General features: G+C 43.0%; 1 protein-coding gene across 10 annotated transcripts in view; it reads left to right on the top strand.

Moving 5' to 3' along the window:
- The window catches only part of SRCIN1 (SRC kinase signaling inhibitor 1), a gene marked incomplete at its 3' end in the record, with an annotated part of 894,005 nt that overhangs the window by 835,525 nt on the left and 35,675 nt on the right, over positions 1-22,805 (top strand). For all 10 annotated transcript variants that reach the window (XM_082272513.1, XM_082272514.1, XM_082272511.1 and 7 more), the window contains 3 exons: positions 1,059-1,299; positions 1,386-1,540; positions 6,123-6,275. In XM_082272513.1, the coding sequence (XP_082128639.1) occupies positions 1,059-1,299; positions 1,386-1,540; positions 6,123-6,275 (549 nt within the window). The remainder of the gene's footprint in view (positions 1-1,058; positions 1,300-1,385; positions 1,541-6,122; positions 6,276-22,805) is intronic.

Raw genomic sequence — 22,805 nt, 5'->3', positions numbered from 1 at the left:
TACAGAGTGTGGAGTTCAGGGATGGGCAGTGTACAGAGTGTGGAGTTCAGGGATGGGCAGTGTACAGAGTGTGGAGTTCAGGGATGGGCAGTGTACAGAGTGCAGGGTTCAGGGATGGGCAGTGTACAGAGTGCAGGGTTCAGGGATGGGCAGTGTACAGAGTGCAGGGTTCAGGGATGGGCAGTGTACAGAGTGCAGGGTTCAGGGATGAGCAGTGTACAGAGTACAGGGTTCAGGGATGAGCAGTGTACAGATTACAGGTTTCAGGGATGAGCAGTGTACAGATTGCAGGGTTCAGGGATGAGCAGTGTACAGAGTGCAGGGTTCAGGGATGAGCAGTGTACAGAGTGCAGGGTTCAGGGATGAGTAGTGTACAGAGTGCAGGGTTCAGGGATGAGCAGTGTACAGAGTGCAGGGTTCAGGGGTGAACAGTTTGTAGAGTTCAGGGGTCAGCGGTGTACTGCTGCCCACTCCTACATCTTTGACTGGATTGGCATCCCAATCCTAGCACAAGCCCCACTATCCCCTCATCCACTGTAAATCCTCTCCTGACATCACAATTCCCCCCTCCCACTAGCTGTACAACTGCCACCAAAAAATACCCCCCAAATTTCCCCTCCCAACACAGACCTCAGATACAGTATAGCTTGATGGGGGGTTGGAGATATTCTTACTCCCAGTCTCCTAGGCATAGTCTGTGATAAGACAGGTTAGAGTTTTTACCCTAGTGTGACGGGCAGCGGTTGGCAATTAGAGCAGGGCAATGCCTAACACTAGCAATGCCTTCCCACCCTCTTGTATATCACAGCAGCTGTGCTCAGGGATGGTGGGGAGGGTTTGGTGCAGCCACAAGAGTGCTGTCACTTCTAAATACAGAATTGACAGTAATGATTGGAAAGCACAGGGCTGGCATCATAGCCTTCTGTGCATGGGGTGATTGGGGTGTGCCCAGGGAAACTTGGCTCAGCCTGTGCGCATGCCTATGCTGAACATGTTCTATGAGACATGTTTCTATTTTTTACCATTTACATTCTATTTTTTACAAATTCCTACAATAGGCAGCAGAGCGTGACTGGGAGGAGAAAAGAGCCGCACTGACACAGTACAGTGCTAAGGATATTAACCGGCTTTTGGAAGAAACCCAGGCCGAGCTCATGAAGGCTATCCCAGATTTGGACTTTGCTGCCAAGCACAAACCAACTGGAAGTGGGACATCTACCCCAGAGCACCGTACCAGCAAACCACAGCAAGCACAGAAACTTGGTACCAAAATAGATGCTAACGGGAGGAGGGGCTCAGGTAAGAACACTTACACTATTGCTTTTAGCCTTAGAAGAATTTTGGAATTGTGTGGGTAATAAGCTGGGCTTTGCTGTTATTTTCAGATGAACTGACAGTGCCCAGGTACCGGACCGAGAAACCATCTAAATCGCCGCCTCCTCCTCCACCACGCCGTAGTTTTCCATCCTCACATGGTATCACCACAACCCGAACAGGAGAGGTGATTGTCACCAGCAAGAAGGATTCAACATTTATCAAGGTGAGAGAAGAAATATTAGACATTATATGCAAAGACTGGCTGGACTATAAACTTATTTTTACAAGCTTAATTTGATTGCTCTGTATTCTGGCATTCTAGTACTGTTATATAGAAGAACGAAGCATGAATAATAATGAACATTCCTTGATTTTTTTTTTTTTTTCATATATATTGAGTTAATTGCATAAGATCAGAATTACAGCAGTCACATGGTTTACTGGGATTCAATGTCACACATAAGGCCTACTATTAGACATAACGGTTTTCATTTTATTAGATTAGCAGGTAATCATTAAGCATAACTAAAGGGCAAAACTTTTTTTTTTTTAAGTTTTGGATACAGAGGAGAAGGATTAGAACACCTGTTAGTTTTTTTTTTTTTTTGCTGTCTGTGCCCCTTTTAACCACTTAAGCCCCGGAGGATTTGGCTGCTAAAAGACCAGGGGGTATTTTGCGATTCGGCACTGCGTGACTTTAACGGACAATTGCACGGTCGTGCGACGTTGTACCTAAACGAATTTGACGTCCTTTTTTTCCCACAAACAGAGCTTTCTTTTGGTGGTATTTGATCACCTGTGCGATTTTTTGATCATGCGCTATAAACAAAAAGAGTGCGTAAATTTTGCAAAAATAACAATATTTTTCACATATTTTTATATGAAATTCCCCCCAAAAAAATGTAAAAATCAAAATTTTTTAACATTTCCGGCCAATTTGTTTTATGCTACATATGTTTGGTAAAAAAAATCGCAAAAAGCGTATTTTTATTGGTTTGCGCAAAAGTTATCGCGTTTACCAACAAAGGGAAAGATTTTTGTAATTTTTGTTGTTTTTTTTTTTAACGCGTAATGGCGGCGATCTTCGATTTTTTTTGCGGTACTGCGACATTGCGGCGGACAGATCGGACCCTTGACTGACATTTTTGACACTTTTGGGGTTACCAGTGACATTTCTACAGTAATCAGTGCTATACATATGCACTGTTACTGTAAAAATACACTGGTAGTGAAGGGGTTAACTTTATTTGAGAGGGAGGGGCTGTGTGTGTGTCCCTAGGGGCGTCATTCTTACTGTGATTGGCTGTGGCTTGAGCTGTAGGAACACTGATCAACGGTCCTACATTGTAGAACCGTGTGATCAGTGTTTCTACACAGGGGAGAATGACAGGTGGCTTGTTTACACAAGCCGCCTGACTTTCTCCCTCTCCCCCAACGAACGCCAAGTGACCGGCGGACATCGGACATCGGCTCCCCAGAGCCTCACAGGCTAGCGACGTAGACCTACGTCGCTCTGCCTGTGAGGGGCTGACTGCCGCAGTAAATATACTGTGAGCAGTCGGCAAGCGGTTAAGGAGATTCACCCCTTTCTATGTGTCATGTTTACCATTATCATTGAAAGTGAAAGTAAAAGAAAACCCCAAATTTTGGGTTGTCCCCAGAAAAGTATTAGAGGTGGTGAGACTGGTGGGGTCCTCTCCCTCTCTGCTGAGGATCACTTGGTGCTTTGTGCCTGGCCACCGGGTGTGGTGCTGCCAGCGCGGTTGGGGTTGTCCCTTAGCAGTGTTTTACACCTTTTTACACCCCTGGTGACGTTAATGGAGTCTTTGAAGCATATTTCCCCTCCTGATCCCCTATCTGAGGCTGCAGGTCCTTCCAGGTCCCAACCATTCATCCATGCACTTAAGGCGGTTCTGGAGTCCCTTGTGTCCCGAGTAGAGGTGGCTTTCGGGCGACGGGCTAGCAAAAAGCGCCCCTGCCCCCCACCTTCCCCTGCCTCATCTGTTTCATCAGATGCTGAATCTGATTCAGCCGCCGGGGACGTGGGTTACCCACCCGACCACTTGGCCAAGGATTTTTTTTTACTAGGGCAGGATGATGAACTGAGAAACTAGGTTCCCCATCAGGTTTGCTTCACTTTTGATTGAAGGTGCATGGGATCCATAGCCGCTATTTGATCCAATAGTGGCTTTCAAATCCACCTGCTTCTGTGCACTGTCACTCAAATGTGAAGCAGGCTTGATGGGGAACTAGTCTTAGTTACAAAAAAGTAACCTGGTAGTTCTATAGGCACCCAGATCACTTTTACAGAAAAGTTTCAACAGTCATTTATGCCCCCCAAGAACCTGCTCGACATTTTAGATTAGATAGCTAGAGGACAGACACGTAACTTCTGAGGAGTAGCAAGGTGAGTTGAGCTGCCTGAGATAAAGACTTGAAAGCAACTCTGTCAGTTCTTTAAAAAACGGAAGTGCCCCCTGTAAAGAAAGGGGCTACCATTGGTACTGTGTCTGTAGTGATGAAGGGGCTGGCAGAAGGTACCACAGAGCAAAGTAGGGTAACGCCAACACTCCTGGAAGTGTTAGCTGAGGATGATTTTCCAACAATATTTTGTTTTTACTGCAGAAATTTTTGTACTGTGGGTAACAGGACATTACTAGTGTATACCTACGACATTGTTTTTCTGGGAGCTCTTCTCCTTTGCTTTCTAAAAAAGGAATAACACAGTACTAATCGTACAAAATGTGTGGTGAAACTTCCATGCTACTATAGGTGGTGTGATGGGTAATTAAATAAATAAAATAAATATTCTCAAGGTTGCTGCTTAACACTGACTGTGTTCCTACATATAAAAATAAAGAAATTTGAAGCGCTACCTATCCAGCTAGCTCAAATAATCACATAAAATGCAAACATGTGTTAAATATTAATGAAACCAATAAATATAAATGAAGCAGTAGTGGAGATGACCCCTAATAGGTTAACAAAAAAACAAAAAGACAATTATATTTTCTAGTGACATATCAAATGTGTGAACTGTTTGGTAAATACTCAAAAGTAACATGAAGTTAAAATAACCATAACAACTCAGCAATCCTAAATGGATAGTGTAAATTGTACTTCTAGAGAAGTGATCATAAAATCCAGTCCATTCACTATTCACATGCTCACACACTCTCGGAATAATCCGAAATGCAGTAATAAACTTCAGTGCAAATCTTGTGTTTCTCTCAAAAAACAAAAAAAAACAAAAGTGCCCCCCACTGGTCAATCTATGCACTCACCTCCAGGGGAGACTGTGTGCATCATAAAAGATGTCGTAAGAGTAGGAAAAAAACGAATATGTTGTTGTATAAAATTGTATAAATATATAAAAATGGGTCTTTAATAAATACAAATAATCACACCCACATTTATAAGTGCACTAGCTCTGGTGCACACAGATGGTTCACTTTGTACAAGTGTGTGATGACATCACAGGCTCCGCCCCCAGGGGAAGCAGATTGCCAAAATGTATAAAAACAAATAAAGACTAACAAGCATATAGCGCCCACGGATAACTGAAATGTTACAGTGATCACAATGTTAAAAGACGTCCAAGAGCCAATACAATATTATTGTAAAATAAAATAGATATAATGGCAAACTGCATGAGCTAAACAATAAAATAAACTATATGACTGGGCACAAAGTACTAAAATTAAGCCTAAAGAATATATAAAATTTAAAAAAAAATTAAAATGCATGAGAATAACGATCACCTAACCCTAAAAGGGTATGTAAGATTAGTTAAAAATGTATAAAGTGTATGAGAATACCGATCACCTACCCCAAAAGAAAATGGGGAACGATCAGTGCACAGATATGTAAACGTCAGACACATGGATACCTGGGTGGAGACTGGAATCCCGAACCTCCACCAATTAAATATCAACCCGAGGGTAGGTAGGGAAGAGCTTATCCACAAAAAATATGAATTGATTGCTAGGGGTGAATGTGCAAATGGCATGAAAAGTTTTATTTTCATTTTAATAAAATTGTGAAATAGTTTTACACTATTTGGAGCTTTTCTTTCTTACACATATAACCCCCTACTGAGGATACATCTGGAGAGCCCCCCAGACCATCATAGATGGGACACCTGTCCTCTAATCATAGTTTACCACCAGCTGGGGCCACAACAGGATGATCCCTGGAAGCAATAGGAAGCATAAGAATCTAAATGGAAAGTTATACATCCATGCTGTAACCTTACAGCTGTGAGTCCAGCACACATTTGGATTTTTTAGACATCAGTCCCAACGCCTTTTTTGGGTGAACTAATTTCACGTGCACTTATTCTATGTGCATTGGACTGTTCATACTTCGTTGTTTTACGCTTGTTTTTTTTTTTTTTTTAATAGACTCACTTTGAATCGATACACATTGTCACTTTTTTACTTGAGGTTTTATCTATATCCCCACGTTCTTCAGTTTATATTTGTGCATCTTTGTATACATTGCCTATGGAATGTCTATTGCTTTATATTTTGTGATTTTATTATTTATTCACAAGTGCACATGCACTTTTTTATTTAGTCACTTGTGCACTTTAAATTATACATAAGGCACAAAATCTGCTGCTTTTAGGATGGTGCAGCCAATGGCATGGCCATTCCCTCAACTGACAACAGAAAGCTCAGCAATATTACCAAGTAGATCTAGTGAGTGGGTTGCATGAACATATTTGGCATACAATTTTATTCTTTATCAGCAAAACAGTAATGTTATGGAAAGGGTCAGCTGATTTCTCTCCTCCATAATAGAAGTCCGACTCTGAGGAACTGGAGAGCCAAAAACCTCAGGTGAAGCTTCGCCGGACTGTGTCTGAAGTTGTTCGCCCTGCCTCTACACCACCCATAATTGCTTCGGGCATAAAAGACGATGATGATGAAGATCGCATTATTGCAGAACTGGAGGTGAGTGCTGCTGTCACTAGTATAAAGGGCACTTCCTGCACAGGAAGATCTTCATAACATGGAATGTGTACTATTTATCAGAGAGTCCTTGGCTACGTTTGCTATTTTTTTTTTTTTTTTTTTTACGTTTGCTATTTTTTAAGCTTTTTATTTATAGGATGTCACTCAAGATGTGATCAAGGAAAACATTGGAAATTGGGATGTTGTGGAACTGGAAAGAGCGCTGAAGCACAAAAACATTAGCCAGTTCACACCATATGCAGTCCGGTCCATTTTTTTTTTTTGCATCAAGACCGCATGGATAGTAGGTTATTTGGTTTTCAATGGTATAGTTCACACCAGTGTGGTCAGTTCCAGTGCGTTCCAGTTCCAGAAACAAAAGTAGAACATGCTGCATTTTTTATGCACTGGACTGTACTGGAACGCGGTAAAATACATCAAGAATGCACCTAAACGCACCAAAAATGCACTGGAACACACGTCCTTATTTAGGGTTAAGAAAAAAGAGTGGGAAAAATGCACTGGACTGCATCAAAAACACGCTTGCAGAACACATCCGGACTGCATTTCTATGGTGTGAACTGGCCCTAAGGGATATGAAAGACCTCAGCTATGATGAAAGAATAAAGGATGGGGGGAGAGGTATAAATACATAAATTGTCTATACAGTAAGGTTGCAGCAACTTTGTTTACTTACTGCAATAATAAGGGGGCACTGTCTGTGTCTAGAGCAGCCTTTCAACCGGGGTGCCTTCAGGTATCTTCAGGGGTGCCTTGGTAAAATGCCTAGAAAGTGCACAAAAATTGTGCAGGTGGGTCAAGCCTTCCTTTTAGTTACATAAAGCCACAGGCTTTCATTGTGCACCATTACGACCTTCTAGCCGCCAGTGTCCTAACAACCAATGGCATTATCGGTTGATAAGGAGGACGTTGGTCACCTGCACAGCACTCTTGTTTGCCCGTTCCCTGCCCCTCTCCATTAGCACTGGGGTCACATTAGGTGAGTGAGGAAAAGAAACTGAGGGAGAAGGGAAACATTGGAATACTAGTTACTACCAGTGTACAAAGGTGTTTGCTTTGGGAGAATAAATCACCGCTAATGTTGGGTGTCCTACGCATATAGGTGTTGCTGCATTACGTAAAACTCTTAATTTTGTTTTTAAAATTTAAAATGGGGTGCCTTGAGATTGTGCAGGATTGTAAAGGGTGCCTTGAGTGAAAAAAGGTTGAAAAACACTGGTCTAGACGATTTGAATTGTATCCTCAGCATATGGAAAGGCTTCTTTACACAATAAGAGTTGTGAAAATGTGATACAGACTTTCAGGTGCTAACAGGTGCTAGATTGTTTACATATAACGGACTATTAATATTCATTGGTAATAACTCTACAGATTGTTGATCCAGGGAATATCTTTTTGCCTTATGGGATCAATAAAGATATTTTTTTTCATAACTGGATGAATTTGAACCACGCTTTAAGGTGTTTTTTCCTTCCTCTGGACCAACTGTGTGTTAAGATTCTTAAGATGCATGTTTTAAATTTATCATAATTTTTTTGGTTGAACTCAGTAGACATGCGCAATTTTTCGAACCTGACTAATTAGGCAACCAGATCTAATTTATGATCTGTATCTTTTTCAATGTTACAAAAAAATAATGCTTTATATAAAAAAGCTGATGATAGCTGCCATTTCTGGACAAATAAGTCCTGCTTCAGTTCTCATCTACAAATAGTGTTTGTCCTGGACTGATGATAAAATTATAGTGCTCTTAAGATTAGGATTCCAATAATTTAACTAATTTAGAAAACACAGCTTTACATGATAAACATTTTTTTCCATATGTTGAGAAGATGAGGCCAGGACACTTACATGTAAGTCTTCACATGTAATATTAAGTAGCAGTCTAGACTGTTCTAAACGTATGTAAATAACTGTTATTTGACCAGATGAATATTGGAAGTCTGTGAGGTATTGCAGACTTAAAACTGTATTAAAAAGTGTTTCTAAAGGCAAGATTTTTTTTTTTTTTTACAAAAATAAACAACATTCTATACTTACCTGCTCTGTGCACTGGTTTTGCACAGAGCAGCCCCAATCTTTTTCTTTTTGGTTCCACCATCTGCGGTCCTGGCTTCCCCCTGACGAGTGCCCCCAATAGCAAGGCTTTGGGGTCACTCTAGCAGGGTCGCTCCCAAGGCGCGCTCCTGTGAATAGGCATTGTCCATTAACACACGGACCACGGCTCGGTCTACCCTGCTCTCTTCTCATTGGCTCACTGGCTGTGATTGACAGCATCGGGAACCAATAGCTCCCTCTAGGTCAATAAAGAGAGAGCCACTTCAGGGAGCCGTTGCTCGAGGGTTTAAGATGGGGCTCAGTTAAAGTCTTCTTTTTTTTTTGTTTAAAAAATAATAAACATGTTATACTTACCTGCTCTGTGTAATAGCTTTGCACAGAGCAGCCCAGATCCTCCTCTTTTCCGATCCCTCGTCAGTGCTCCTGACTCCTCCCTCCTGCCGAGTGCCCCTATAGCAAGCAGCTTGCTTTGGGGGGTACCTGAGCTGAGGCTCGGTGTATCCATTCAGACATGGAGCCGTGGCTCAGCCCCACTCTCTCTTTTCATACAATGCATTGAGGTAAAAAATAACATTGAGCCTTTAGAACCACTTTAAATTCAAAAAAAATTGATTTTTGTAAGATCTTACCGTAAAATCCTTTTCTCTTAGCTCATTGACAGACTTAGTCCTCGGTGATACAGCACCTTCGGGTTATGTTGCCTCCACAGGAGCAGGACTAGACAGGAAATTAAAAAGCTCTGGCCACACCCTAGGGGCAGTCCCAGAGGGTATATCCTCTCTCTCTCTGCCTCAGCAAATCAGTTATGTGAAAAAGCAGTCTTTAGAGATTTTAACCCAACCCAACTAAAAAAAACAGAGGGGCGGGGACTACGTCTGTCAATGAGCTAAGAGAAAAGGATTTTACGGTAAGATCTTACAAAAATCCATTTTTCTCTAGCGCTCATTGACAGACGTAGTCCTCGGTGATACAGCACCTTCGGGACGTCCCAGAGCAGTATCACAAATGAGGGGTGGGAAAATGAAAATCAAATCCCAATCTAGAAGGCCCAACCGGTGCCAACTAGAAGTTTACAATGCTCATCCTTAATGATGAGACTCAACAAAAAAGAGAAAAATTTTTTTTTTTTTTTTTTTTCTCAAACAGAAAAAACCCTCGAGGTAGACCACCGGTCTCCTCAAATTGCGGCCTGCAAAACCTTGCGGCCAAATGAGGCATCCGCCGATGCCGTCACATCAATTTTATAGAACTTTGTAAAGGTATGTACCGACGACCAGGTGGCCGCCTTACATACCTGGACCACTGACGCCTGATGGCGAAAGGCCCAGGAAGTACTGAGCGCTCGAGTGGAGTGCGCCCTAACAGGGAACGGAGGACTCTGACCCTTAATAGAATAAGCCTGTACCACCGTTTGTCTAATCCATTTAGCAATGGTCGCGGCAGATGCAGGCAAACCCTTTCTGGGGCCATCCGTGATCACAAAAAGTGAATCCGTCTTACGGAATGATTCCGTAGCTTTCAGGTATACCCTGATTGCCCGAACCACATCTAAGGAATGCAACGCATGTTCCCGATGATGCTTGGGCTGAGGACACAAGGAAGGTAGTACAATATCTTCATTCAGATGAAAATCTGAAACCACCTTAGGAAGAAAAGATGGCTTAGGATGAAGTACTACCTTATCCCTATGAATCACTAGGTATGGGGACTGGCATGATAATGCAGCCAGTTCTGACACCCTGCGAGCAGAAGTAATAGCCACCAAGAAGGCCACCTTCTGGGATAAAGTAAGCAAGGGAATCTCCCTGATGTTTTCAAATGGAGGTTTCTGTAGAACCGACAAAACCAAATTAAGATCCCAGGGCGGTAAGGGCGCGCGGACTGGTGGAGCCAGGTGCCGCACCCCCTGGATGAAATTCCGCACCAAGGACTTGGTAGCTAAAGGCTTCTGAAAGAAGATTGCTAATGCTGAAACTTGACCCTTGATGGTGCTCAAGGCTAGCTTCTGCTCAACCCCTTGTTGCAAAAAGGCCAATATTCGAGTCACCGAATAGGTACGTGGAGGAAATCCTAAAGATTCGCACCACGCAATATAAGTCTTCCATGTGTGATAATAGACCTTGCTGGAAGTCGCTTTCCTTGCTTTAATAAGGGTAGGAATGACTGAAGCTGACAAACCTCTGTCCTTCAGTACTTGGGTCTCAATGGCCAGGCCATTAAAACCAGCGACTGTAAAGCATGATGGTAAATTGGTCCTTGAGACCACAGACACTCCCTGAGACGAAGTTCCCACGGAACGTCTGCGACTAGCATGTCCAAGTCGGCCAGGCCGGCTTGAGGAGGCCAGCCTAGAATTTCTAGGACCACTGGTGCTGACTGGATCTGAACCAGGCGTCCCTAGAGCTATCTGGCCCCGACCATCCGAGAAAGTCTGGTCGTTTTCTGTTCCCACACATTTATTAGATACCTGATTGTTATCAGGAAGGGTGATCTTTTCTGGTTGAACCTCAGGGACCGAAGTCACCCGACTAGAGGCTACTTGGCCTATCTGGTCAACCAGATCCGATTCCTGTGAGGTATAGGGACTAATCTTAGGAAAAGGTAAAGGAAAAGATCTATTCAGGGAACGGTAACTACCGCTTCCTGTAGTACTTAAATGTTGGAAGGGAAGAATCGCACCGGTAGTAGTGGTTGATGCTCGATCTAATGTCCTGAATACCGGTGAAAACGTCCCCCCACCCTGAAACCGGGTGGGGGCGCACCTTCAAGCTGTGTACTCCTTTGCTTCGGGTTTGGCTGGGTTGGTCCTCTGCTTGTCCGACCAGCCCTTCTTGAACCCTCCTGGAGGAGTCTTGCCTTTCCCGCTTGTACCAGCCGGGCGCCCTTTATGGGCGGTAAAGAAAGGTCCTCGCTTGTTGCGAGGTCCCTTAGCTTTAGCAGCCTGTGGCAAAAAAGTGCTCTTGCCCCCAGTGGCATCCTTAATGATTTCATCTAGGTTGGCCCCAAATAGACGATTCCCCTGAAAAGGGAGATTTGTCAAGGTCTTTTTGGAACCTAGGTCAGCTGACCAGCATTTTAACCACAGCACACGTCTGAGGATGACCGATGACATAGATGCATGCCCTAATAAGGGAGTAGTGTCCAAGGCTGCGTCACAGATAAACTGTAGCCCTTGTATAATCTGTTCCATCAAATCAGATGTCTCCTGGGGAATATCTTTTCCCCTAAGGTCTTGGCGTACCATTCTCGCCCATTCCGTAAGTGTCTGGGAAACTAGACCAATAACAATTACTGGTCTAAATGCTGACCCTATCAGAGAGAAGATGGTGCGGGACTCTGCTTCCATCTTTCGATCCACCGGATCCTTAAAGGACGAAGTGTCCTCTACTGGGATAACCGTGGCCTTATTCAGCCTGGAAATAGGTGGATCCACCACTGGTGGTACCGTCCATTTCTTAATGATGGATTCCTCAAACGGATAGCGTCTAGCAATACGCTTGGAAATAGTAAAGGTACGTTTAGAATGCTCCCATTCTCCTTTAATCTGATTACCAAAACACTTGGGTACAGGAAAAACCTTCACCGTTTTGATGGGCTTATTAGTACCAAAAGGAATCTCTGTTTCAGTTGCCTCTGCCGGTAAAGCCTCAAGTTTTAAGGTTTCCTGCACTGCCACAACTAGTGCGTCCACCAATGCTTCTTCCTGAATTATAGCGGGAGAAGAAACGTCCTCCTCACTGTCTGAGGGGGCTTTACCTGAGACAACAGCCCTTGCAGAGGAACCTGCAACTGCAGTGACCATCTCTGAATCTGAGTCAGAGGTGTCAGATAGTATAGGGGTAGGCGGGGGTCGCTTCCTTGACCCCCGTCCCTGACAGGCCGCCTCCACCCGAGCCACCATAGACTCCAAGATTGCTGTAAATGACTCTACACTCTGTGCACCGGCGGGTCCCGTGGCCCCCTCGAGGGAAACAGGTGGGGGAATATGTGTGGCAGGGTCCATGATAATTCCAGTCACTTCCTGGATAATATAATTCAAAAATAAAAAACTTTTTTTTTTTTTTTTCAGACCCCCAGCGCCACAAAAAGCCCCTTAGTGTTACCTGCTAGGGGATCCCTATCGATCGAGAGAGAGAGAGAGATAGACCCCCAGGCTCACCACTTGATGCTCAGAGTCTAACTGCAACAGGTTACAGCGCTGTCTTGACAAACAGGAAGTCTTTTGGCTGGCTGCCCGGGAAGAAAGGAGGCGGCTCCGCCCCTCTGCACGCCTTCCGGCGCTTCCCCTAGCTCCACGAGGTGTTTGGATCACCTCAAACATGGCCGCCCCCATGCTGGAGACACGAGGCTACGCCAAAATGGCGGCTCGTGCGATCCAGCAAAAAAAATGGCGGCGGCCTGTACTGAATAGCGGTGTGCTGCAGGGCACACAACACTCTCTCTGCATGGGGATTTGGCGTGGTTGGCGGTACCGGCCCTGGCGGACCGCATGGCCATTCGGGAGGCCTGCTAATAGCTGGAGATCTGATTAGGAAGGCAGTCTACATGTCTGTGGCTTCTGACTGGTAGGTAGCTTATTCTTATCACCGTAAGATTCCCAGAATGCCACTGATTACAATCTTTTTAACATGTATACAATTAGATTGTTAGCTCCCAAACCAAGCCTCCTGGCTTTTTGCACATAAAATCACACTCAAAGTAGGAGGATCTGTGTCATTTATAGGATAGAGAGGGACTCTATCTTACCATACAGAGAGGGGCCCGCGTTCACCACAAGACCCGTCAGGGGAAAAGGGGGAACATACTACTCACCATACCGGAACCAGGCGGGCACCAACTCCTGACAGTACCCCTCTCCCCCGGGGCGGGAGGGCTGTCGACCAATACGGACGCCGTGACTCATGGTCTTTGGCGTTTCAGCGAGACGTTTAACTCGCGGGGTCAGTCCTTTAATGGGACTTTGTCGCGGCCGACCCAGCGCGGAGCTATGGCCTGCACGCGCTCGTAGGCTGAACTGGGGTGACCACCGGATCTCAACATCCAGCCCGTCGCCCAGTTCAGCTTTCTTGCTTGAAGATCTCACAGGAACACTGGAGAAAAAAAGCTGTCTAAAAAATCTTTTAAGAAAAAAATCTTGCTAGGACCTAAGATCCCAGCAAGGTATCTAGGTCCTTACTCCTAACTAGACAGAAAATAACTGATTTGCTGAGGCAGAGAGAGAGAGGATATACCCTCTGGGACTGCCCCTAGGGTGTGGCCAGAGCTTTTTAATTTCCTGTCTAGTCCTGCTCCTGTGGAGGCAACATAACCCGAAGGTGCTGTATCACCGAGGACTACGTCTGTCAATGAGCGCTAGAGAAAACATTGTTACAAATACTAAAGCCTAGTACATACCACTAGTTTTGGGTTGAACGAAATAAAAAATGACAGTTCCGGCTAGAGCCGCTGTACTAACAAACAATCTGATGTTAGTACAATGATCCTACTGCTGTTCTACTGTGTTCTGACTGGGAGATGGCCCCCGCCAGAACACTCTGGTCAGTGCTGTCAGCCATTGGCTGACAGCGCTGATGGGTTCTCCAGCATGCTCATCCGATAGAGGCCAGCCAAATGGCCGGCTTCTGTTGAACTGGCTGCCATACACACAGGTCAAAAGTTTTTGTTGAACTGCCCAAGGTCGTCCGACATTCGGCCTGTGTGTACTAGGCTTTAGCTGCATTTGTTTCCTTTTTTTTAGGCTTTTTTCCCCTAATTTTCACCTGGTGAATTGGCTGGTAACACACTTCCTATATTAGGGAGGCTCCACTGCATTGGAAAGGCAACTTTTGGAAGTCAGCATTGTCAGTCTAGGGAGAGGTCAGTATTAGATGAACTATCAGATTTAGGTGGACTTCACAAATAAATTAAACACTGCAGTTCCAGCGATAGTTTAGTTTTTTTTTTTTTTTAAGACAAAGGCTTTGGCCAGGGGGTGATGGGTGTTTGTCAGGTATCAATTAGAACGCTAGTTAAATAAATAGCCCATCTAATGTAAAATAAAAAAAAATGGGTGATGGGTATTGCTCAGGTTTAAAGCAGAACTCCAGTTCAATAAATAGCCCAGCTAAAGTTAAAAACAAAAAACTCACACTCAACCTGGAGCTGTCCCTGCAGTACTTCTCCACAACTAGATGCTTGCAGTTTTGTGGGTTGAATAAAAGCCACCTATTTCATCTGAGGCTATGATGGACCCAAGGAGACATCATCACACAGCCTGGGCTCAGAATTCTACTGCACTTCACACTTGATTATGACAGTCCAGAAAGAAGGACCACATGCCACCACCACTGAAAGAGAAGAGGAAGGGTCCTAATGGATCAGCCAGGGGACCCTTGAAAAAGGTACGTATATATTATTTTATTCTTTTTTAAATGTCTGGGTAGGTATGTGGCTTAGTAAGGTCTGTTTTCAAACTTGGTGCAGCTCCTTGTCAGAGGCAGGGATTGTCCCATTGACAACTATATAGCAAAAAGCTTCTCAGTCATGTGCTGCATCCTATTTATTGTGATTAAAATAAATCTTTCTCTACCATTTTTCCATTAATTGAAGAATACATCAGAGACTCTTAAGCTCTTGATCTGTTGTGTTATAGTACCACCAGCAGGAGTAGGGTGTTAGGTACAAATTAAAAAAACACAACAGGGGCAGCTGAACAACTCAGGGGCATACTCTTCCATCCCATCCCATCTGCTACAGGCGTTTTTTTTTTTACCTAGCTTTGAGAGGTAATGACCTTGGTGCCCATGTTTTTTTGCATGGAACCTTTCTATCTCTACAGGCCACCAGTGCGACCCAGCAGTGAGAGCTAGTTCCATGCTTGTCACAAGTACTTTTTTCTTTCGTCCATGGGACTTCACAGACCACCCCTTCCCCACCAGACACTTTGAGTTCTCTGGTCATGTTGACTATAGGAATACAGGGTTGCAACTTCATATGTGTTTACAAGTCGGCATATAGTGAGGCGACTGTTCGGTGTTGGATACTTTGAGGGAAGTTTGACCACTCTTTACTGGGGGTCATTCTATTCTTGTAAGCCCCCACCTGCTGCACTGAGGTGGTGTTGCTGTGCTGATATTAGAAGGCTTTTGGGATCCACACCTGTTTTCTGCTGAACGCTATGAAGATCACATTTTTCCCTTGGCTCTTCATTGGGGCTCACATGCTTACGTTCATGTTTATTTCTTTTTAAATGTTTGCTTTCAGATTTATTTCATTCCGCCACAGTGTAATAAGTCGATAGCTGATCACATATTTTCACATATATTTATCAGTTTACACTCAATTTTAAATGAATGGTATTTTTTAGTGCTGTACTTTTATATATCAATGTGTGGTACTGTGTATTAGAGTATAGTGCTTGCCGTATGCCAGTGTGGCTGTGATAGCCCTTTTGTGGATCCTAAGGGGAGTTTGTGAGATATTTGTATTTCGGGGAAGGGGGGGGCACATATACCTGGCTGAACATCTGGTTGACCTATCACAGAGTGCCTCCAGGCAGACCATGCCCCTGCTACGGCAGGACACAGCCTGTCTTAGGAGAAGGTAACCTCTGCTATACTCATCTGGAGTCGGTAATGTATTGGCACTGTACTTTTCTCCTTCCTGTTCGATGGCTGTTATTATATGTTTTTGGTAAGTCTGAAGGAAAAAATCTAAAGAAAATTGTATAGTGTGTATCCAACATTATAGTCCTCACAATATCAGTTGGGGAGACATGCTGGGGGAGAGATTCCTCTACATCAGGGATATGCAAACTGTGGCCCTCCAGCTGTTGCAAAACTAAAAAGTCCCATTTGAGATATTCCTCTACATCAGGGATATGCAAACTGTGGCCCTCCAGCTGTTGCAAAACTAAAAAGTCCCATTATTGCCTCTGCCTCCAGGTGTCATGCTTATGGCTGTTAGTCTTGCTATGCCTCATGGGACTTGTAGTTCTGCAACAGCTGGAGGGCTACAGTTTGCATATCCCTGCTCTACATGTTTCTTAGATCACTGGTCTATACTTCATCATGAGTAAAAAAAAGAGGTAGATATCTAAGACAACATAAATACATGCAGTAGTTATTCAATGCATATTACATTCTTACAAATAAATAAACTATCCAGATTATTCATTTACTAGAACTGCATAATACAGTTTGTGACAGACCCAACCAGGACAGGGGCTTTTGGAGGGGACTTTAGGATATCCTCTTGGCATACTGACTATGGGTCCTGGCATTTGAGGGGGCTCTATTCTTGGGAGGTGTGTGCCTGGGGGACCCTTGGAGTGGTTTTGCTTCAGATTCAGGTCAGTGTCTCCCAGAAATAAACAGAATCTCGGAACCTAGGACCTTGATACAGATTTGTAGCCTCTGTGCCCAAACCAGCAATGACTGCTTCACCCCCCCCCCCACCCCACCCCCAGCCCTTTCTAAACTCAGAGACTCATAATATATGTTAATATAATCAGCTCATAACAGCCTGATGTTGGGGTCTCCAGCTATAATATGTGTATTAAATGGTATTTCTCTCATTGTATAATTCCTCATTGTGTGTCACCAAACCATTGTGGGATGTTATATGTTCAGGCTAATTAGATCACTTTTTATGTTAGCTGCTATTCGATATTAGATGTACTGCTATTTCTGTTTGCATTGTTTAGGATAATGTTACATAGTTACATAGTTTGTGATGTTGAAAAAAGACATCAGTCCATCCAGTTCAACCTATGATGTGTGTGTGTGTTTGCTGTTAACCGTACATTGTATACCCCTGTATGTTGTAGTCTTTAAGGTGCCCATCTAATAGTTTTTTTAAACTATCGATGCTCCCTGCTGATACTACTGCTTGTGGAAGAGAATTCCCCATCCTTACTGCTCTGACAGTAAAGAACCCCTTACGTATTTCAAGGTTAAACTGTTTTTCCTCTAGTTTTAATGAGTGGCCACGTGTCTTAGTGTATTCCCTTTCTCTGAAAAGGTTGTTCCTTATGCTGGGGTCATCACCCGTACAGTACACGTACATGGATATCATATCCCCCCCCCCCCCCCAAAGCGTCTCTTCTCCATAGAGAATAAGTTAAATCCTTGTAGTCTTTCCTCATAGCTGATGTCCTCCATTCCCCTAATTTTTTGTTGTCCTTCTCTGGACTTTCTCCAGTTCCAGCACATCCTTCTGAGGACCGGTGCCCAGAACTGGACAGCATACTCCAGATGTGGCTGGACCAGAGTGTTGTAGAGTGGGAGAATAATCTCTTTACTTCTGGAGTGAATCTCCTTTTTTATACATGCCGGGATTTTGTTGGCCAAGCTCTTACCTGATTTTGTGTGGTATATATTCTGTGTGAGTTTACAATAAAGTCAGTTCCAGTTTGCACCTAAGCTAGTGTCATCTAGTTCTTGGGTGCAATATTCAGCTATAAAAGCTGGATAGTTTCTGGTTCCATAGTGGAGAAAGCTGTATCTTGACGGAGGCACCCAGGCTAGATGCCAGGCGATCCGTCACACAGTTGTACCACAGATATAAAACCTGTGATGGCTGTTGATATTGGACCGGTTTCTAAATACGTTTTGTCATGTCAATTTTATAGATCTTACCTTCTGGGTGGGTTGGGGTCGTTGACCAGGACCACTCTCTTCCCTCCTTTTGCGTCGCCACCATATGCGGTATGACATATGCATAGGTATGACAGATGTCTGACTTGAGCACACTGCCCACAGCGACCATTTATTTGTGGATTATGGATGATTAGTGATCTTGTATTTTGGTTTTGAATTTATAGGTGATGGGCTAGTGACAGGATAAATGCAGTAGTGCATGGTTTCTTTAATTTCCCTTCTCTGGTTTGAATTAGCAATACAGTGATCATAGAAAGTGTATGTATGGTAATAGGAGACCTACAGTGCCTTGAAAAAGTATTCATACCCCAAGAAATTTTCCACATTTTGTCATGTTACAACCAAAAACATAAATGTATTTTATTGGGATTTTATGTGATAGATCAACACAAAGTGGCACATAATTGTGAAGTCGAAGTAAAATGATAAATGGTTTTAAATTTTTTTTAGAAATAAATATCTGAAAAGTGTGGCATGCATTTGTATTCAGCTCCCTTTATGCTGATATCCCTAACTGCAGTGAGGGAAAAAAGTATTTGACCCCCCTGCTGATCTTGTACAATTGCCCACTGACAAACAAATAATCAGTCTATAATTTTAATGGTAGGCTTATGATAACAGTGAGAGACAGAATAACAATAAAAAAATCCAGAAAAATGCATTCATAAATTATAAATTGATTGGCATTTTAAATGAGTGAAATAAGTATTTGATCACTTACCTTTTTCACTTTCTCAGTGAGCAAACGTACAAAATCACCAGGGAATCAAATACCTTTTTCCCCTCACTGTAAATCTAGTGGAACCAATTGCCTTCAGAAGTCACCTAGTTAGTAAATAGAGCCCTCCTGTGTGTAATTTAATCTCAGTATAAATACAGCTGTTCTGTGAAGCCCTCGGAGGTTTGTTAGAGAACCTTATAGTAAACAAAGAGCATTATAAAGACCAAGGAACACGCCAGGTCAGGGATAAAGTTGCAAAGAAGTTTAAAGCAAGGTTAGGTTATAAAAAAATATCCGAAGCTTTTAACATCTCACGGAGCACTGTTCAATCCATTATCTGAAAATGGAAAGAGTATGGCACAACTGCAAATCTACCAAGACATGGCCGTCCAGCTAAACTGTAAGGCCGTTCGAGGAGAGCATTAGGTTTGGTTCACACTTATACGATTTGGATGCGGGTTTCCCCATTCACACAGCTCTGGGGCAGCTGCGGTCCACACTGGAAAAGGGTCCTGTGCTTCTTTGGCTTTGTTTCAGGTCTGAATTCAGGCAAAAATTTGTTCCGGATTCACACCTGAAACCGAGAACAAGGACGCACCGTTTCCCCTGCTGTGAGCCGCGGTTGCAGCTAGTGTGAACCTGGCCTTACTCAGAGAAGCAGCCAAAAAGCCTATCGTAACTCTGGAGGAGCTGCAGAAATCCACAGCTCAGGTGGGAGAATCTGTCCACAGGACAACTATTCATGCACTCCACCAATCTGGCCTTTATGGAAGAGAGGCAAGAAGAATGCTATTGTTGAAAGAAAGCCATAAGAAGTCCCTGTGGGGGACGCAGCAAACATGTGGAAGAAGGTGCTCTGGTCAGATGAGACCAAAATTGAACTTTTTGGCCTAAAAGCAAAACGCCATGTGTAGCAGAAAGCTAACATTGCACATCACCCTGAACACACCGTCCCCATCGTGAAACATGGTGGTGGCAGCATCATGTTGTGGGGATGCTTTTGTTCAGCAAGGACAGCGAAGCTGGTCAGAGTTTATGGGAAGATGGATAGAGCCAAATACAGGGCAATCCTAGAAGAAAACCTGTTTAGAGTCTGCAAAAGACATGAGACTAGGGCAGAGGTTCACCTTCCAGCAGGTCAACGACCCTAAACATACAGCCAGAGCTATAAACGAATGGTTTAGATCAATGCATATTCATGTGTTAGAATGGCCCTGTCAAAGTCCAGATCTAAACCCAACTGAGAAACTGTGGCAAAAATTTCACTCTCTAGATGCGCAAAGCTCGTAGAGACATACCCAAAAAGACTACAAACTATTGTCTCAGGGGGGCTGAATACAAATGCACGTCACACTTTTCACATATTTGTAAAAACCATTTATCATTTTCCTTCCACTTTCTCAATTATGTGCCACTTTGTGTTGATCTATATTACATAAAATCTCAATTAAAAAAAAAGTATGTTTTTGGCTGTAACATGACAAAATGTGGAAAATTTCAAGCGGTATGAATACTTTTTCAAGTATAGTAGTTCATGGCAAATGGGGCATATATAGTGTACTAAAATCGGGAGGTTGATTCTTTTAAATGCAGACCAGAGCTATGTGGCCCTCGTAAGAAGGGCCTTCACTAGGTCAGTTAACAAACAGGGGGTAACTGACGTTATTTTGTGTATGTACATATAGTTAGTTACGGCAAAATCTCAAATGATCCCCCACATATGAGCCCAGCTTGACATTGACATAATTGAACTTTTTTAAAAACAAGTTATTTTGCAGTCTTCCGGTTTTGAATTTTGGGGATACAGCATGATGGAATGCTTTCAAAGATTTTATGTGTGCTGTGTAACTGTACCATGCTATTCTAGTAAGTTAATAAAAAGGATTGTTTGGTCATGTATATAAATATATTATGCATAAAATAGCTACAGTCAGGTCCATAAATATTGGGACATCGACACAATTCTAATCTTGGCTCTATACATCACCACAATGGATTTAAAATGAAACTTTCAGCTTTAATTTGAGGGTATTTACATCCAAATCAGGTGAACGGTGTAGGAATTACAACAGTTTGTATATGTGCCTCCCACTTTTTAAGGGACCAAAAGTAATGGGAAAATTGGCTGCTCAGCTGTTCCATGGCCAGGTGTTTGTTATTCCCATGGGCAGGTGTGTGTTATTCCCTCATTATCCCATTTACAAGGAGCAGATAAAAGGTCCAGAGTTCATTTCAAGTGTGCTATTTGCATTTAGAATCTGTTGCTGTCAACTCTCAATATGAGATCCAAATTGCTGTCACTATCAGTGAAGCAAACCATCATTAGGCTGAAAAAAACAAAACAAACCCATCAGAGAGATAGCAAAAACATTAGGTGTGGCCAAATCAACTGTTTGGAACATCCTTAAAAACAAAGAATGCACGATGAGCTCAGCAACACCAAAAGACCCAGAAAACCACGGAAAACAACTGTGGTTGATGACCGAAGAATTATTTTCCTGGTGAAAAAAACACCCTTCTCAACAGTTGGCCTGATCAAGAACATTCTCCAGGAGGTAAGTGTATGTGTGTCAAAGTCAACAATCAAGAGAAGACTTCACCAGGGTTTAATACAGAGGGTTCACCACAAGATGTAAACCATTGGTGAGCCTCAAAAACAGGAAGGCCAGATTAGAGTTTGCCAAACAACATCTAAGAAAGTCTTCACAGTTCTGGAACAACATCGGATGGACAGATGAGACCAAGATCAACTTGTACCAGAGTGATGGGAAGAGAAGAGAAGAGTATGGAGAAGGAAAGGAACTACTCATGATCCAAAGCATACAACCTCATCAGTGAAGCATGGTGGTGGTAGTGTCATGGCGTGGGCATGTATGGCTGCCAATGGAACTGGTTCTCTTGTATTTATTGATGATGTGACTGCTCACAAAAGCAGCAGGATGCATTCTAAGTGTTTCAGGCAATATTATCTGCTCATATTCAGCCAAATGCTTCAGAACTCATTGGACGGCGCTTCACAGTGCAGATGGACAATAACCTGAAGCATACTGTGAAAGCAACCAAAGATTTTTTTAAGGGAAAGAAGTGAAATGTTATGCAATGGCCAAGTCAATCACCTGACCTGAATCCAATTGAGCATGCATTTCACTTGCCGAAGACAAAACTGAAGGGAAAATGCCCCAAGAACAAGCAGGAACTGAAGACAGTAGCAGTAGAGGCCTGGCATAGCATCGCCAGGGATGAAACCCAGCATCCGGTGATGTCTATGCATTCCAGACTTCAGGCTGTTATTGACTGCAAAGGATTTGCAACCAAGTATTCAAAAGTGAAAGTTTGATTTATGAATGTTAATCTGTCCCATTACTTTTGGTCCCTTAAAAAGTGGGAGGCACATATCCAAACTGTTATAATTCCTGCACCGTTCACCTGATTTGGATGTAAATACCCTCAAATTAAAGCTGAAAGTCTGCAGTTAAAGCACGTCTTGTTTATTTCATTTCAAATCCATTGTATTGGTGTATAGAGCCAAAAAGATAAGAATTGTGTCTATGTCCCAATATTTATGGACCTGACTGTATATATGTATGTTATCCTAGATACAGTATATACCTCCTTTTGCACCTCCTAATGAAGTAGACCATTAGTCTAAGAAATACATAACGTAATATCCCCCCCCCCCCCACAGTAATCCCCCAATTGGTATTGTGACAGCAACAAGGATAAATACAAAAATGACTTTGTGATGGGGTACCGTATATATGTAGGGAGATCTATAAATATTTACTTGTCTATATATTTTGCATATGTGCTCTTTTATGTAAAAGAGCATTTTATAAATGGCATGTTTGCACTTGACATTTATTAAAAAAAAAAAAATCAAACAATACATAAGGATTATGAGGAGTATTTTGGTTTATGTAGTACATGTGAAGTCCTGCTTTTTTCTTTTTTGGATTCAGTCTATGTGCCAACGATAACCTAAATATTCCTAAGTAATTTCACAAAGAACTTGTTCCTGGATAATCAGCACTGCTATATATATTTGAATTATGATATACGTTCCAACCCCAATTCCAAAAGTTGGGATATTGT

Source organism: Pelophylax lessonae, assembly GCF_965119305.1.
Source record: "Pelophylax lessonae genome assembly, chromosome: 11".
In the NCBI taxonomy this organism is placed as follows: Eukaryota; Metazoa; Chordata; class Amphibia; order Anura; family Ranidae; genus Pelophylax; species Pelophylax lessonae.
The sequence above is the reverse complement of the archived record's forward strand: the minus strand, read 5'-3'. Positions and strand labels throughout refer to the sequence as shown.